The 17,060-nt window shown below is 39.2% G+C and overlaps 1 protein-coding gene across 2 annotated transcripts in view; it reads right to left on the bottom strand.

The window, feature by feature from the left end:
- Positions 1–17,060, bottom strand: part of cadm2b (cell adhesion molecule 2b) — a 120,375-nt gene that overhangs the window by 32,225 nt on the left and 71,090 nt on the right. Inside the window, exon 3 of one of the 2 annotated variants that reach the window (XM_077541058.1) lies at positions 5,724–5,750. The exons of the other annotated variant lie outside the window; for it this stretch is intronic. Within the exon in view, the coding sequence (XP_077397184.1) occupies positions 5,724–5,750 (27 nt within the window). The remainder of the gene's footprint in view (positions 1–5,723; positions 5,751–17,060) is intronic. 2 annotated transcript variants of the gene reach the window in all.

Below are 17,060 nucleotides of genomic sequence, written 5' to 3'. Positions count from 1 at the left end.
TCCATAGATAAGGCGCACTGGATTATAAGGCGCATGGTCAGCTTTTGAAAAAATTGAAGGCTTTTAGGTGCGCCTTATAGTCGTGAAAATACGGCACTTATACTTATTGTGTTCTATACGCGCCCACTAGTCTAAACACGGCGTTCTGTTTGTGCAATATGATCGGACCCAGCAGGTTTGCGATGCTTTTCTTTCAACATATTCCTTATCACTTCATCACTGTTTTGTGATTTTGATCATTTCGGTTTGCTGCGGCTTTAGTGGACCATATGGATTTGTGCATCCTGAGCTGGTCTTGGGGGTGGAAGGGGGACATTTGGCAGCCCTATAGGTGCCCTGACAGCGAAATCCAGTCATCTTTCATCTTGAGCCGAGGCTCACGAAAAGGCCAAGAGGCGTGCCCGCGGTGCAAACGCTGCACTCGTAAAACTCCCGGCGGACCGAAAGGTCGCAGGAATGGCCGCTGGCAAAGTCTTCATAGAAGATATCGATAGCGGCTTGACGTGGCTTTGATGAAGAGCGCTGATTCAAACGGATGGGGCGCGGCGAGGTCACTTTAGTGTGAGGTTACGCCGTTGATGTCTTTCCTACACGTTTTGATGTTTTATCCCATTGTCAACTTCACTTTTGTTTACTAAAATGTGACTTTTGTTTGAAAATGCCCAATTTGAATGTAAACTCACTAGTCACATTTCGACATTCACAAGCGCGTTTATTCAATGACAGGCTGTGTCTAAAATAAAAATACTGATTTACTGCCATCTACTGGCATCTTGGTGAATCGAATCGTCAGCAGTTCACACCCTTAGCCGCTACGCTAACGATACCGTATCGCAAAAGACGATGGCAAGCGACACCGCAAGCTCGCTATTTTAAACATTTCGAGGACCATGAAGCGACAGACGAGCGAGTCCCAATCTAATAAAACCGCATCGACAACAGCAATTACAACAAGGGAATAAAAATCATATGAATGCATTCAATCAGGCTCAGTTCTTAATAAGCACCCCGATGAAAGTCACGGCGAGTTATAATCACTTAACCTTCACTCCAATACATTTCACAACCTTTTCATCATTTCTATCGCCGCCCGGCTGCAAATAAAGATATTCTTACACTTCTAATGAAATCTATTACTTCTCGACCGGCCTTGGCGGCAACGCGGCGGCGGCAGCAAGAGTTTAACCGGCAAACAGGGACGCCGAAGGCAATTTCAAACCGCTAACAGCATCTCGTGTTTGAACACTGCCGCCGTTCGGTTATCATTCACCGCGCAGCTCGGGAAAATGGGAATTGAGCTAATATGTGTTCTAATGCATTTTGCAATTAAATGTAACAAAGGCAAGAGGGGACGCGGAGAGATTTACAGGAACTCTGCGATTGGCTGGCAACCAGTTCGGGGTGTACCCCGCCTACTGCCCAAAGCCAGCTGAGATAGTCTCCATCAACCCCATCAGGAGGATCATGCGTGAATATGACACATTCATTAACTGGAAAGTGTTGTTAACTCATTCACTCCCAACCATTTTTGTTTTCCTGGATTTTGCAAGGCCCGCGAAATATTGTGTTCTATTGCTATAAAAATATGGAACCTACCAAAAGAGAGATTAGAGTCTCTTCTTTGATCAGGAAAAAAAAAAAAAGTATATTCCTATGTGTTTCCGCTGTGCAGCAATTTGCAATAGAACATAGCGAAGTTTCATCATTATTCACAATTCTGCTTAGAACTGTGGGGAAATCAGCTTGTTTTAACATGGCCTGGTTTATGATCTCTTATACTCTGCTGCCACTCAACCATTTTCTGCAGTAGAGAGACTGCATCAAAGCCTTCTCTATGCTCTGGAATAAAACAAAAAACAACCAAAAAACGTATAAATACGTCTTTGGGACACTTAAAACATTTAAAATATGACGTATTTATACGTTTTTGGGAGCTAATGAGTTAATGGGAACGCTCGGGTCTGACTGGCTCATATAAGCAGATAAGACTTGCTTGCCCCCCCCCGTCTTTTTATCAAGTGCTGCTTGAAGTCAACACATCTCCACACGTCGTCGTGTCACCTTCACTGACCTTCCGTGCCAGCCCAAAGAGGAATAACACATATTACACCTAAATTGTTGCAATAACGAGAGAAAGGTCATATTTGTCACCGCCAGTCATCGCTCACGTTGACAGAAATGTTGTTAACGCCAACACCCGGGCAATAAACCCTCGCCGCTAAAGCTATTGCTCTCCTTGATTGGAAAGATTTAAGAAGTCTTTAAGGACGCTAGCTAATTAGCACTAAATCTCGCTCTGATCCATTAGCGGGAGCTAATCGCTAAATTAGCTGTCCAGAGTGAAGCATGCCTTCAAACTTGAGATGTAAAGCTGCCCCGTCACCCGTCAGAATCTACGAGGGCACGTCGGACCAAACGGGCCTTTCCGATATGCAGCTGATCCGGTTACGGAAAATCCATATTATGCAATTACGGTAAAAGCAAAGGCTATGATTTTTTTTTTTTTTGGGCCACATTACAAATGGACGCCATGTCATCTCACGTTTGACTGCAAGCAAGAATGGCAGCAGATGGATTTGCACTTGTCTTTTTTTTTTTTTTTTTTGCCTGTGCAACTTATTAACTTAATTCCTTTTAACATGCCCAATTTTGGGTGGATTTACGGTCGTCTTGCTTTAGTTTGCACAATTATTGGTGGAGTTAAGGTACTGTTGTTTAAACCCACACAAATTAGAGGCATTTACTTGAGTCTCGTTTTAACCTGCGCAACGTTTGGATGAATTACAGTAATCGGTTTTAATTCACTCCCAGCCATTTTAACAGAAGCAGTCCCGTTCGCTCCCGGCTGTTTTACTGGATTTTGACTGATTTTGCAAGGCCCACAGAATATTGTGTTCAATTACTATAAAAGCATGGAACCTATCAAAAGAAAGAATAAAGTCTCTTCTTTCATCAGGAAAAAAAAAAAGTATGTTTCTATCTGTTTCCGTTTTGCAGCAATTAGCATTAGAAGAGAGCTAAGTTTCATCAGTTTTCACAAATCTATTTAAAATTAAAATAAAAAGTAATTTAGCTTTTTTTCAACATGGCCCTGGTTGATCTCCTTTGCTCTGCTGCCACCTGCTGGCCGTTTGTGTAATAACTACCATTTCTGCAACAGTTCTTTGCAGTTGAGAGGCTGCATCAAAGCCTTCTGTATGCTCTAGCATAAAAAAAAACAAAAAAAATGTATAAATACGTCTTTGGGACACTTAGAACATTAAAAAAACGTATTTATACGTTATTGGGAGTAAATGAGTTAAATTTGCACAATTTTGATCAGATTTCCAGTCATCTTGTTCCAATCTGTGCAATTTTTTATTATTATTTATTTATTTATTTATTTATTTATTTATTTTTTGGGGGGGGGATTTACAGCAGTGTTATCTTAACCTGTCTAAATTTTAGGGGATTTAATCTTGTCTTATTTCACTCGCGCTATTCGTTGTAAATTTAGAGCAACGTTAATCTTGTTTTTCAATTCAATTTGAATTCATGGTGATCTTAAATGCCACAATTTGGAGGGGGCATTTATTGTGGTCTTATTTAACCCGGTCTTCTTTTGATGAATTTATGACTGTCTAAGTCTAATTTGCAAAACATTTTGCGGATCTGTAGTCTGTTTAAACGTGCGCGACTTTTGAGGGATTTGCAGTAGTTTCGTTTTAACCGGAACGATTTTTGGTGACGTGCGTTCTGTATGTATGGTGGTCTACTCTACATAAGTAGTCTTCATTTAATCCACGTTTTTACAGTATTCTCATTTCAACCTGTGCATCTTTTGGAGGATTGACAGCGTCCTTGATTTATTTTATCTATGGCACTCTGTAGTTATTAACCTGCACCAACTTTTTTTTTTTTTTTTTTTTTTTTTTGGCAGAACATTCGAGCCTCCATTCTTTATCAGTGAAGGCTTTCATCAGTTGGATCATGCTACGTGCTTTGCAGTTAGTGCGATGCTTAATGAGTTAATTAAAATGTTAAAGAGCCCATTAAAACAGAAAGACAAAAAAAACAACGCAATGAGCTGCACTCTCTGTCAAATAGGACTTTTTTGTTTTTGAGGCTGCGAACTGAGTAACTGCGCTCGACTCAGGCGGTGCCGAGCAAAGTCCTCCCCTGTGATTTGGCGCAGTGGGGCGACAATGGGATGGACTGGCAATAAATATTCCCGTGGGGAGGAGGGCTACTTCTTATCATTGTCTTTTTTTTTTTTTTTTTTAAGTCTGTGCAGCAAGGGAAGAAAAAAAAAAAAAAGACAATATAGCCACATCGGAAAGTGGGTCAGAAAAACAGTATTGTCTCCTGGTGAACTATATTACACAATCTGCTATAAAGGAGGATGGATTTCTACTGAAAAAAAAAACAAGCGATATATTTTGAGGCTGTGATTCTAAAACACAACTTTAAAGGTAATAGTCATTTTAGCCAATCAGAAACCAGAAGAAGGGCAACTCTGCAAAATGCACTTCATTGGTGAATTACGGAAAAGTGGAATCATGCGTATAATAAACACTTTTGACACCTAAATTCAATATTGAAATTTATAGGAAACAGGTAGTCCCTTAAAGATGGGATAAGTGGTAGAGGCTTTGAATTACAGTAAAAAAAAAAAACAAATGTCATTGCATCATCATATGAAGACAGACTAAATAAATAAATACATAAAATAAATAACATTGCCAGTGAAAATTAGAATTAAATGGAAACTTGAGTTTTACATTAACCAATAAATCTTTGTATATATTCTTGCAGCATTAATCACGGTATAAATCATTTTCTCCTTCCATGTTTTGGTTTTGGACAAAAACATTAAAAAAAAGCAACAAAAAAACAAAACAAAAAAACATGTCTTTTGCTCATTCTGTCACGAAATGAGGTCAAATTAACAAAATAATTATAGTCCTGTAATGCTCTCGCTGTGGCCTTTCATATGAGATACGACTCAATATGGTTTGTAGCAAAGTGATTTTTGACCCTCTTCCTAGTGAAAATGACAAACCACTGAAATGGACACATATTATGTTGTAATTGATATTTCTCTGGCTTTTATGTTGGTCCACAGTTTCTTGTACACTTGCACACCTTTTCCATCAATCTGTGTTAATTTTGGACAAAAACAACAGAAAAAAAAACATGTTTTCTGGTTATTGTGTCACCTCAAGAGGGCATAATGACAAAATAATGACATATCTAGCAAGCCCCCGCCATGGCTTCTCAAATGAGATATGACTCAATATGGTTTGTAGCAACGTGATTTTTGACCCTGTTCCTTGTGAAAATGACAAATCACTAAAATGGACACATATTATGTTGCGTTGCTGCACAGTTTCTTGTACACTTGCACACCTTTTCCATCCATCTGTGTTAATTTTGGACAAAAACAACAGAAAAAAAACATGTTTTCTGATTATTGTGTCACCTCATGAGGGCATAATGACAAAATGACATATCTAGCGCCATTCCATGCAGGCTCTACTGCGAGCATCAGCAAGCCTCTCTTGCAGCAGAATAAGAGTGAAGTGAAGAAAAACGAAAGGCTTCGCCACGAGTGCCATACGCTAATGCCCCCTCGGCTCCGGAGGTGGGCCGGGGGAGGATATAAAGGCCGAGAACACGTGCGCTTTATTGCTAGCGGTGTGCAACATAAATCATGTGGCAAGAAAATGGAGGCAATAACTCACCTCTGGGTTTGCTTTTTGTCCCGTCCACTGATAGCGTGAGGGGGGGGCAAAGCGAGAAAACAGCAGGTTAGATAGGAAGCGTGGCGGGGAACGACACAGTGATAATTATCAGATGGGAGGAAATACACATTTGCATTTAATACAGTATACGGTAACCTTTTGTCACAAGCAAAACTTCATGTTAACAAACGCTATGTGTGATTTTTCCAGGGAGTGCAAGGTCCCCTCTATTTGTTTACATAATTGTCCAAATCCGGACTCAAATCTGGTTGTAAGCAGCATATCATGCACTTTCTTAACCAATGAAATCTTAATTTCACAATAACATTGAAGTATGACTTGTCGAGCATGCGATGGGAAAGTTAGCCAAGTCCAAAGTTGTATTTTCCTTACGTAACAAGCAGCATATCATGCACTTTCTTGAATAAATGAGCTTGTTTCCATGACAACAACATATCAAGCCTGCCAGCAAGACTTAGTCCTCAAAGAGTTTCATCAGGTGATTACTTCATTTTTTCCATAGATTTGGGGTACACCATCTTTTTTCTTAAGCAGCCAGCAGCTTATCATGCACTTTTTGAGTAACACGTTTATATCAGTGAAAATGATAAGAAAATAGTACTAGTCCAACATCGTCTTTTTCTTTATCTAAGCAGCATATCGTGAACAGTTGGTAACAAAATCCTTAAAACATGACTATCCACACACCAAGCATGTCATTGTCTCCAATTCTGTAGTCAATATTATTTTTTTAATGCAGCATATTATGCACTATCTTTAATAGAACATTTTAAATCCATGGCAACATGAACATACAACACAAGCAAGTCAAACATGCCAAAAATTAATTCAATGTCTTGTTTTTCTTATGTAGCTGACAGCATATCATGTACTGTCTTGTGCAAAGATGTTTTTTTTTTTTTTTTTTTTACATAACAACAAAGCTTGACAAGTAGCAACGTCGAGGTCGAGTGCGCCTTAATTCGAGGACTCCCTGTACAGTATGTTATCTAGGATAAAAAAAAAAAAAAAAAAAAAAAAAAAAAACAAATAAACGATATTTTGAAAAGTATAAAAAAATTGTTCAATATGTATTAATGCTTTAAGACATTACAACAAAGTCAACAAAGTTTTATTTATTTTAATTTTTTTTTTTTTTTTTTGCTGAAAATGAATATTGGCTTCAAATATCGGTTATCAGCCTCCTTGACTACTAAAAATCAGCATCGGCCCTGAAAAAAATCCATAGCGGTCTATCTCTAAACATTTTGCCACATTAATGATAATGATAATAATTTATTCATAAATACTTAATACTTAAGATAATTAGTCAAGAGAACAAACAGCTGGAAGGCTTCACGCCTGCAAAGCGGCCGAGAGAGCGCTGTTGACATTGTTTTGCTCGCGTTGATGTCGTCGCCAAGGACGACCTTTTTTTTGGGCTTCTTATCAGCCCCGCGCCGGTCAAAAATAGCAACGACTTTTGATTTGACGCGATCAATGTCGAAACGACGACTTCCTCTCTGCTGATACGTGAGAAGTGCGGCCATCGATCATCACGACGGTGACACGTTTGCAGAGGAGGCGCTTTGAGAGGCGGCCCAGTGTGTAAGCAACACTGGTCGTGTATGCGTGTCCTGTTTTCTCACTACATTTTCACACATGCAGCACTTTTCCCAGTGTTATTGCTCAAACATAGGATGGAAAAAGTCATTTGTTTTCATTCAAAACAACCAGAAGGGAAAACTTTTGTGGAAAAGGCACTTATTTAAAGGCACTTTTTGAATACAGGATTTAAACAATCAAACTACTTCTCAACTTACATATCAGGGCTTGTCTTCATTTCTGTTGGTGAGTTCGTCCTAAACCCGCCCCCAGCCTGTATTTCGCCATTTTGTGTTTGTTTTGTAAACAGCGGGGCGTTTCTGTGGGAAGACAGTGTTTACACCCCTCCAGCCAATCGCAGAGCAGGGGGGTGGTGCGTCGCAAACGGGGCCGGGCGAACGTGTCGGCTGCGTGACGTCACTCCCGCGGCAATTTGAAAGCACGCACAGATTGTTTTTTTTTTTTTTTTTACTCACTCATTCACACATGTAAACTTCTGTGAGTGAGTGAGTGAAAAAAAAAAAATCAATCCGTGCGTGCTTTCAAATTGCCGCGGGAGTGACGTCACGCAGCTGACACGTTCGCCCGGCCCCGTTTGCGACACGCCACTCCCCCCCGCTCTGCGATTGGCTGGAGGGGTGTAAACACTGTCTTCCCACAGAAACGTCCTGCTGTTTACAAAACAAACACAAAATGGCAAAATACAGGCTGGGGGGGTGGTGGTTTAGGACGAAATTACCACAAAACATTAACAAAAACATAGACGTGTAGACTGAGAGAAAGTTAAAGTGTGTACATCCTGTATTTAATAAGTGCATTTTCCTGAGTGAATCCGGCAGACAACCCCTTTTTAACACATAAAAGAAAAAAAAAAGTGGACCAAAACCTGCACAAGATATGAACATAGATTTTTATTTAATGTGTGCTACTTTTTTTACACATGTATGACAGTTAGTTAGCCTAAAATGAGATTTACCAGGCATCAAGTCGAGTCCCACTCTTACGTGGCGGTTGAAGAACATCCTCGGAGAACTTCCATCAACGACGCGCAGGATTAATCGAGATGGCTCACGAGACAAATTGAGTGCCATATGTGTGCCGAAACAAAGTTCGTCAACGGCAGCCAGATAAGAACGGAATGAGAGAGAAAAAAAAAGAACTAATCGAACCGGACAACCAATCTTTTTTTGGCCATTCCTCCAACTGAGAAGTGTCCTCAAACGCAGCGCGAGGCACAATCTGGCCGTCACCTTCCGTCAGCGTGGCATGACAAAAGTCTCCCGAGACGACTGGTGTGTATGTAACTAACCCACGGATTGGGATCGTGTCATCACATTCCGCTCACGTGCTCGCGCCCTCGGGCGGAATGGCGAAGCCGGTATTAGAAAGCAGAGTCGGCTGGTAAACGGCAGGTAACTGAGATGTGGTTTGTGAGAACACATGCATCAATATAAAAAAAAGCCCACTGCACAGTTAAGCCAAACAGAAATGTTTGTTTTTGCTCTGATAGCATTATTGTCACCATGTAAAGGCTAAAAAAAACAAAACAAATAAACACGCCAAGGTTTGAAAGCAGAGGATATCAAAAGAATACAGAATCTTTAATGACGCTAAGGTGCTTGTTTTTGTAAACTATAAAGACAACGTAATCAGTGAAAACAGTGAAACTAACGCACGCGTTCCCTTAACAACGCATTGAATTCTGTGAACATAAAATACATTTTTGTAATCATAAAGACAATCAAGGCAGGTTTAGAGTACATAGCGCATTTCACACTCAATGCGCTTGGAAAAATTAAAATACAAACATTTGAAAGGCACAACAATTTCATTAAAAAGCTTCAGTTGTATTGACAGTTTATTACAGTTGTCTGCAGCATAACAGCTAAATGCTGATGCACCATGTTTGCTTTGAACTCAGTGCTCCACAAATTGACCCCTGACTACTGGGTTTATATTCCAATGTATTGATTTTATGAAGACTATAGTGCCCAGCATGCATCTCCTTGCTAACATCAAAAACAACATCCAGTTTTCCAAAAAATACATTTTTTTTTTTTTTTTTTACATCTAATGCAGCATTTTAGTCTCCAGTGAAAGAAAAAATGTATTTTTGTTAACTTTTTTTTGGAAGTTAATTATGTTTGGTAAACATCAAATGTTACTTAATTACCGGTAAGCTGAATTACGAGCCAATTTTGTAAACAGAATTTGTAAACAGATCATTTCTAACATTCAATGAAAGTGTTTTTGTAAACACTACATACAATATATAGACAACGTAGAGTCTTCAGAAAACTTTTATTGGCATAGTCAATCTTATTCCTTTCACTTTGTGGGGAAAGGTGCTTATTATCATTTCAATGTTGTAACAGTACCATTGTTTCCATTCAAATATTATGCCAATATAATTTGTATTTCGGGGGAAAGTGAACAAGATAACATTTCCAAATGATCATTTTTGTGTGAGTGACAGTGAAAAGGATGCTTACAGACAACACGTTGCGCTCATCCCTGTGACACGCTGCTTCAGAAACACACTCCATTACTCACTCTCTCGCACATGCACACGCACACGCGCGCACACTTGACTCGTCTGCAATAGAAAATAGTTCACCTTCTACGATTCATCATTATGCGGCTCGCACACATCACATAATCCGTATCTGTACACTTTGCATTTTCCTGACTACATACTTAATCTTCTTATACAACCTGCTCATAAAATGCTAAATAAATGAGTGTTGAATATTGAAAATCCAACCGTACGCACATAACTTTTAATTCTGCGAGATGTTTGAGAATGATCGACTGCCTCTTCAGAGACTATTTTGATTACGTTTCATTGCTTCGTTTTACCACGTGAGAAGTCGCCAGTATTGGCGCGTTAAGACAGTCTAGACAACACTGCAGTAGTACTGTTAGCTCACGAGCACAATAGATTATGTATTAAAATGTATTATGTATGTACAATGTATTAAAAATGAACTGGTGTGGTTAATTGTGTGCTTAGTTTATCTCACACAAAGTCAGATTAATTTTAGTAATCGTGGATGACTGTAAATATGGCTTAGCCAAGTAATGCTACATTAGCGGGCTAGCATGGTTATGACAACACTGTAGTACCTTTTTTTTTTTAGCCTGTTATGAAACTGTTACGATATGATGTTATGTATTATGAAAATTGAATAAATAAATAAATAAATAAATAAATAAATAAAGCCTACAATACTGTCAGGACATTTATCTGATATTGAGGACATGATTTTAGCTAGTTTTATTGGTAGTTAGCTTGATTCTTACCATTTACATCAGATTTTTATGTTTTATTTAGGAGATAGCACACAACAGTTGAGGGCTGTACAAGAGCAGTTCAGCATTGTCATATGCGTGTGCTGACATACGAACGATAAGTGCACAATATCTGAAACTTTTTGTTTATATTATTGTTTCAATACCTGAAAGTTTTACATTTCCTTTGGAGGTCAGTCAGATAATATGAAGATTAAGTTAAAATCAAACTATAAATTATTTGTGTTTTTGTATATTTATAAAAATGCTACAGTATATAAACCAATTTATTTGTAATATGGGAATAGTGTTATTACAGTTTTGGAATTTTTCATTTTAGTTTTCATTTTGTTTTGAGTTTTTTTTGTTTTTTTTTTTGTTAGTTTTAATTAGTTTTCAGGGTGGTTCTGTTAGTTTTTTATTAGTTTTAGTTCTTTAATAAATGCTTAGTTTTAGTTTAGTTAGTTACAGTGTTAGTTTTAGTTTTTAGTTGTATTATTTTTATGTGTATTACTTGTGCGCAATATTTAAAAAAAACACCATGGGCGCAATGTCATTATTCCGGTTTATATTAAAAAAATTAAATAAAATCTACTAAAAATCACATTTAAAATCATCCCCAAAGGCTCATGCATTAATTTAATTCCCAAAATCTAAAACGAAGGACATGTTTGCTATAATTATAGTTAATTTTATTTTAGTTAGTTTTGTAAACATAAAATGTAGTTTCAGTTAGGTTTCTTTTTTTTAAAAAAGCATCTTCGTTTTTATTTTATTTCGTTAATGAAATTGTAGTTTTGAATTTTAATTTGTCATTAGTTTTAGTTAACTAAAATCAACTTTAATAGCACCCTCCCTTCTTACTTTGACCATCTCCAAACATTTTTGTTTTTATTTTATTTGAACTGAGTCAAATGCCATTTTTAGCGTCTGTCGCGAGCCACTAAAAAAATGGACGGCGGGCCGCAAATGGCCCCCGGGCCGTAGTTTGGACACCCCTGATCTAACATAATCAATGGAATGCCTAACAATCGATTCTTCCTGATATTTTTTAGGAATCATTTTCATTATGTGAATATCACAACCAATAAATGTTACGTTACCAGTAAATAAATGAGTGGTTACACAACATTACATGAGTTGTGTGACCAAACATTTTCAACCCAGAAAACAAAACATTTCTCCGACGTGGCCAATCTGTTTGAAATGATTGCCAGATAGTTACGTCAACTTTCCTTTAGGTACTCCAACAAGGCAAACATGCTGACAAGAAAGCAAGTCCAAGTGGAGCTCCTGCGGTTTGTCCGTCACTCAGCGTTACCTGCTTGATGTTTTACGCCGCGGACGCTTCAGTCCAGCTGAGCCGCGTTTGTTACCACACGGAATCATTCCCATTATTGACATGGCACCAAATCAGACGAAAAAAAAAATCGCTCGACATTATTCGGATATTATTTATTCACCACGTCAGAAGGTGCTCAAACTGTTTCGGCCAGCTGTGAGACTCCATATTTTCATACAAGGACGATACTGAGCCGCAATTTTTTGCCTAGTAATGTCGGAAAGCAGCCTAAATGCAAAAGCACTCGCATGTCGATTTGACCCAACATTGTAAGTCCAATGATTTCCTGAAACGACAATTTGCCCTCATGCGTAAAGCACTTGGTTTCGACCTGCTCAGCTGGGAGGCTAATATGTTCTGAATTGGGGCTCCGAGTTGGCAATATGCTGCATTTATTTGCTGGATGACGACCGAGGCCGGGAATTGCTTTCACAGCTCGACATTTGTGAGCTTCATATTAAGGCATGAAGTCAGGAGAGTTAAAAACAAAACAAAACACAGCATTGTGGAGCTGACACCAGGGGACGTTCATTTGGGGACGTTCAAGTGTTCCGTGACAGGGTTTAAGGATTTCAAACAAGGATTCGGGTTCAGGTTCAAAGCAAAGCAGAGTTAGGATTTCAAAGACATGATTGGGATTTCAAACTAGGTTTCCAAGGCAGGTTTACAGTTTCAAATGAGGGTTTTAGGGGTTCAATACAGGGTTTGGGTTTCAAATTAGTATTAAAACAGGGTTATGGATTAAATTTAATTAATATGGATTAGTTTTTCAAAGTCAGGTTTTAAAGCAGGTTTAAAGTTTCTAATTGCGCTCCCAAGGCAAGGTTGGATTTTAAAATAAAGTTTCAAGCCAGAGTTGTGGGTTGTAAACAAGGGTTAAGGTTAGTCAATTTAGGGCCAAAGCGATCATTAACTCATTTGCTCCCAATAACGTGTAAATACGTTTTTTTTTAAAATGTTTTAAGTGTCCCAAAGACGTATTTATATGTTTTTTTTTGTTTTTTTTTTAATGCGAGAGCATACAGAAGGCTTTGATGCAGCCTCTCAACTGCAAAGAACGGTTGCAGAAATGGTAGTTATTACACAAACGGCCAGCAGGTGGCAGCAGAGCAAAGGAGATCAACCAGGGCCATGTAGAAAAAAAGCTCAATTACTTACAATTTTAAATAGATTTGTGAAAACTGATGAAACTTAGCTCTCTTCTAATGCTAATTGCTGCAAAACGGAAACAGATAGAAACCTACTTTCTTTTCCTGATGAAAGAAGAGACTTTAATTTTTCTTCTGATAGGTTCCATGCTTTTATAGCAAAAGAACACAATATTTTGTGGGCCTTGCAAAAACAGTCAAAATTCAGTAAAACAGCCGGGAGCGAATGGGATTGCGAAATGTGAAAATGGCTGGGAGTGAATGAGTTAACCACCATCTTGGGCCCCCCCATTTATGTTTTTCAGACATAAGGCGTCATTCCGTAAGGTGTCAGGAAAATTGTTGAAAGCCAAACGGACTGACAAATGTCTAGAAAGAGAGAAGCTGTTGGAACGGGATGGATGAAGAAGGTCAACGTAACGTGCTGACGAACAGAGAGAAGCACTTGTCATTGGTGGGGAACCCTTCAAGTAAATGGCAGCACTATCAATATCGATGGACAAGCAATGGCTGCTCGCACACTGGATCATACTTCAACTTCAAGTGACTCACTTGAATTTTCAAACGCATGCGCGCACACACACTTCATCACCTCTCACATCAGCATCCATTCTGCCTTGAAGGTCGGAAAACTTTCATCTTAAACCGGATTTGCACTTGCAGGTCCAATTCGGTGTCTGTAGCCTGTATTTTTATGACCGTTACACCGGGTTACAATCACATTGTAAGAAAAAACGTATTTAGGGATTAAGACAAGTTTAAGGTTTCGAGCAAAGATGGTAGTCTCAAAGTAGGGTTTCAAGCCAACATTAGATTTCTCAACAAGGGTAAGCGTAAAGAATCAACTCTGCAAAAATGCTCGGGCGGATGGGGGATCCAAAATCAGAATCAACAAAGCCCCAAAAAAGAAAGTTTTAAAATCCAAAACACTCAACTCAACTCAACAAGACATGGGTGGCTGACAGAGCTGATTGGTAGACCGAAGGGACCGGTCTGACGAGACACACATGAAAAAGGGAGACTGGGAAAACATGAAAAAACTGAATCAATTCAAAAGCAAATCAACTAAAACGAAGATGATTTGTGATCTTGGGTTTCAAACAGCGATTAGGGTTTTCGATTAGGGTTTCAAACTTGGTGGTGCGTTTCAATTAGTGTTGTTCCGATACCGATACTGCATTAAAACAGTGGTATCAGTATCGGTGACTACTCACAAGTAACATGCCGATACCATTAATTCCAACGCTAATATAGGATTTTGGATGCAGCATTTTGTGTCTTGCTGGTGCACATGTTCACTGCATGCTGATCTAAGATATCCTATTGGCTCTTGAATGCTCTGAACCAATGGCAGGACAGCTTTTTCATGTTGAGGAAAAAAAAAACTTAAGTATCGGTATGGTATCGGTATCGGCCGATACGGCAAAGCTGGGTATCGGTATTGGTATCGGGAGCCAAAAAAACGGTATCGGAACAACACTAGTTTCAATGGGGGGTTAAAGCAGGGTTTCAAATTGGGCTTTCATAGAGGTTTACGGTTTCAGGCAAGGATTATGGTTTCATGCTTGGGTTATAAACAATTAGTTTGGGATTCAGACAAGTCTCAACGCCGATTTCAGAGGTTCCAGCTTGAAGCAACGCACATCATTTCTGCATTTTCCAGTGTTTTGGACTTCCAGTCTCCTCTTTTGCTTGACCTTTTTGACTCCGTTGACAGTTTTGACTGTGCAATTTCCATAAAGTGCTGGTAACGAGGAAGCACGTCAATCTGTTGGGACCGTTTGAAGGCGGCCTCCACTTTTTGTGGGCAAACATCTCCCACTGAAACAGAAAACACCAAGACAAAAGTAGCTAGCGTCTCCCAAAAAAAAATGGTAAAAAATAAATCAAAAATGCAGACACGCGAGCCCGGCTTTTAGCCGAGAGGAACGATCCCCCATGACCTCTTGCACTGTGTTGGCTCAGCACATGAAAAGACACGAGCTGCCTCCGCAAACACAACGTCAGCTTTTCTTTACAGCCGCCGCTAACACAGGTGCAGGCTATACCGATTGCTAGCGGCTAGCGTTGCCATGGAAACGCACGGGGGAGAAAACTCTCCACTCTCCAATACTGCAGTCGGGACAAGCAAATGTGAGCAGGCAAGGCACGTCAAGTCAAATGTAGCTCAAGTCGAGTCGAGTCTGTGATAAGTTTTTTTTTTTTTTTTAACCAAGCAAAGTGGCGGGTACTCAAATTGGTGACGACAGACGCAACAGCACGGCTGCCCCGCGGCCACCAAGACAGGAAGTGAGCGTGGCGGCAGGCGGCCACGTGGCGACCTGACACTTGCTGGAAGGCGTGGAAAGAAAGCAAAAAGGCGAAATGAAAAACACAAAGCCGTAACAGGTCACACCTGTTCTCTTACAAACCGGAATTTGGGTGAGCATTTGCAATACTCGCAACTAGTGTCGTTTACATTTTGCGGTGGGAATTGATTCAAAACATTGGAAAGAATTGAGACTTTGTCATTTGTTTATTTTCAGAAGGTCAACAAGTGTTTTAAACTCAAGTTAGAGTTACAAAGAAGGATCTCATGTTTGAGATAGGGTTTCAAATGGGTCAGCGTTTCAGATTAGGGCTTCAGAGTGGTAATAGTTTAGGGAATCAAGACAGAATTAAGGTTTTAAATTGGGGTTTCAAGGCAGTGTTATAATTTAAAAGTAGAAGAAGGCTTTTATTCTCAGGTTAGGGTTTCAAACAGGGGTTACCATTTCATATTAGGTTTTCAAGACAGTGTTAGGTTTTCAAAAGGGGATTAAGGTTTTAAAGTAAGGTTCAAGGGAGCGTTATGGTATCACAAAATGGTTTCATGTTTGGGTTAGGGTTTCAAAGACGGTGTTTGGTTTTCAAAATAAGAATTTGAGACAGGATTAGGATTTCAAAGAAAGGTCACATGCTTGGATTTGGGTTTCAAACAGATGTTGGGATTTCAGATTAGGGTTTCAAGACAGTGCTAAGGTTTCAAAATAAGAATACAAACCAGAATTGAGTTTTCAAAGAAGGGCTTTCATGCTTGGGTTTGGGTTTCAAACACGGGTTGGGGTTTTAAGATGGTGTTAGGGTTTCAAATAAATCTTTCATGTGGTTAGTGCATCCACTTCCAAATTTGCGTCCATTTTTGCACCTTTAAGAAAACGGACCCTTTGTGAGCAAAACTGAAATTTAGCACAAAGTGAAGGCTTTATTGGAGGTGTGCCGCTGATCGATTAAATGCAATAAAAGCTGCGAGACGGAGGCCTAAAGAGAGACGGACTACCAGGGAGAGAACTCCAGGAAGAAGCGGGTTCAAACCAGGCAATACTTTGCCAATTGATCCACGTGGACGATTTGGATTATTCATGACGCCTCCACTGCGTAAATTCAAGGCGGCGGCGGCATTTTTTTTTTCTTTTTTGGAAGTGCTCGTTTTTTAAAATGAATGGATGATGGTTTTTCCCCTCACGAGTGATTGATCATAAAACCACGATGGAGAGACCATTTTCTTATCAGCAGCAAGTGACCATGTGGAGACGGTGATGATGGAAAATATTGAACAGGTTTAACATTTAAGATTGTTTTGCCTAAACCGGGGAAGAAAAATCAATCTTTACACAGCCACACTGAAAGACAATCATTCAGGTTGATTTATTCTTGACACACCCCACACCACATGATAATCACTTAGGATGATCTTTTGATAAATAATCACTCATCACATCCCACAAAAAAAGGATAATCACTTAGGATGATCATTGTGGAAAAAAAACAAACTCTTACCACACCATGGCCCACAGGACAATCACTTAATTTGATCATTAAAAAAAATAAATAAAAATCATTAACATACCCCATACCACAGGACAATCACTTAGGAAGATCTTTTGATAAATAATCACTCATCACATCCCACAAAAAAAAGGTAATCACTTA

This window comes from Festucalex cinctus, chromosome 13 (assembly GCF_051991245.1).
Source record: "Festucalex cinctus isolate MCC-2025b chromosome 13, RoL_Fcin_1.0, whole genome shotgun sequence".
Taxonomy (NCBI): Eukaryota; Metazoa; Chordata; class Actinopteri; order Syngnathiformes; family Syngnathidae; genus Festucalex; species Festucalex cinctus.
This window is presented reverse-complemented; position numbering and strand designations above follow the sequence as displayed.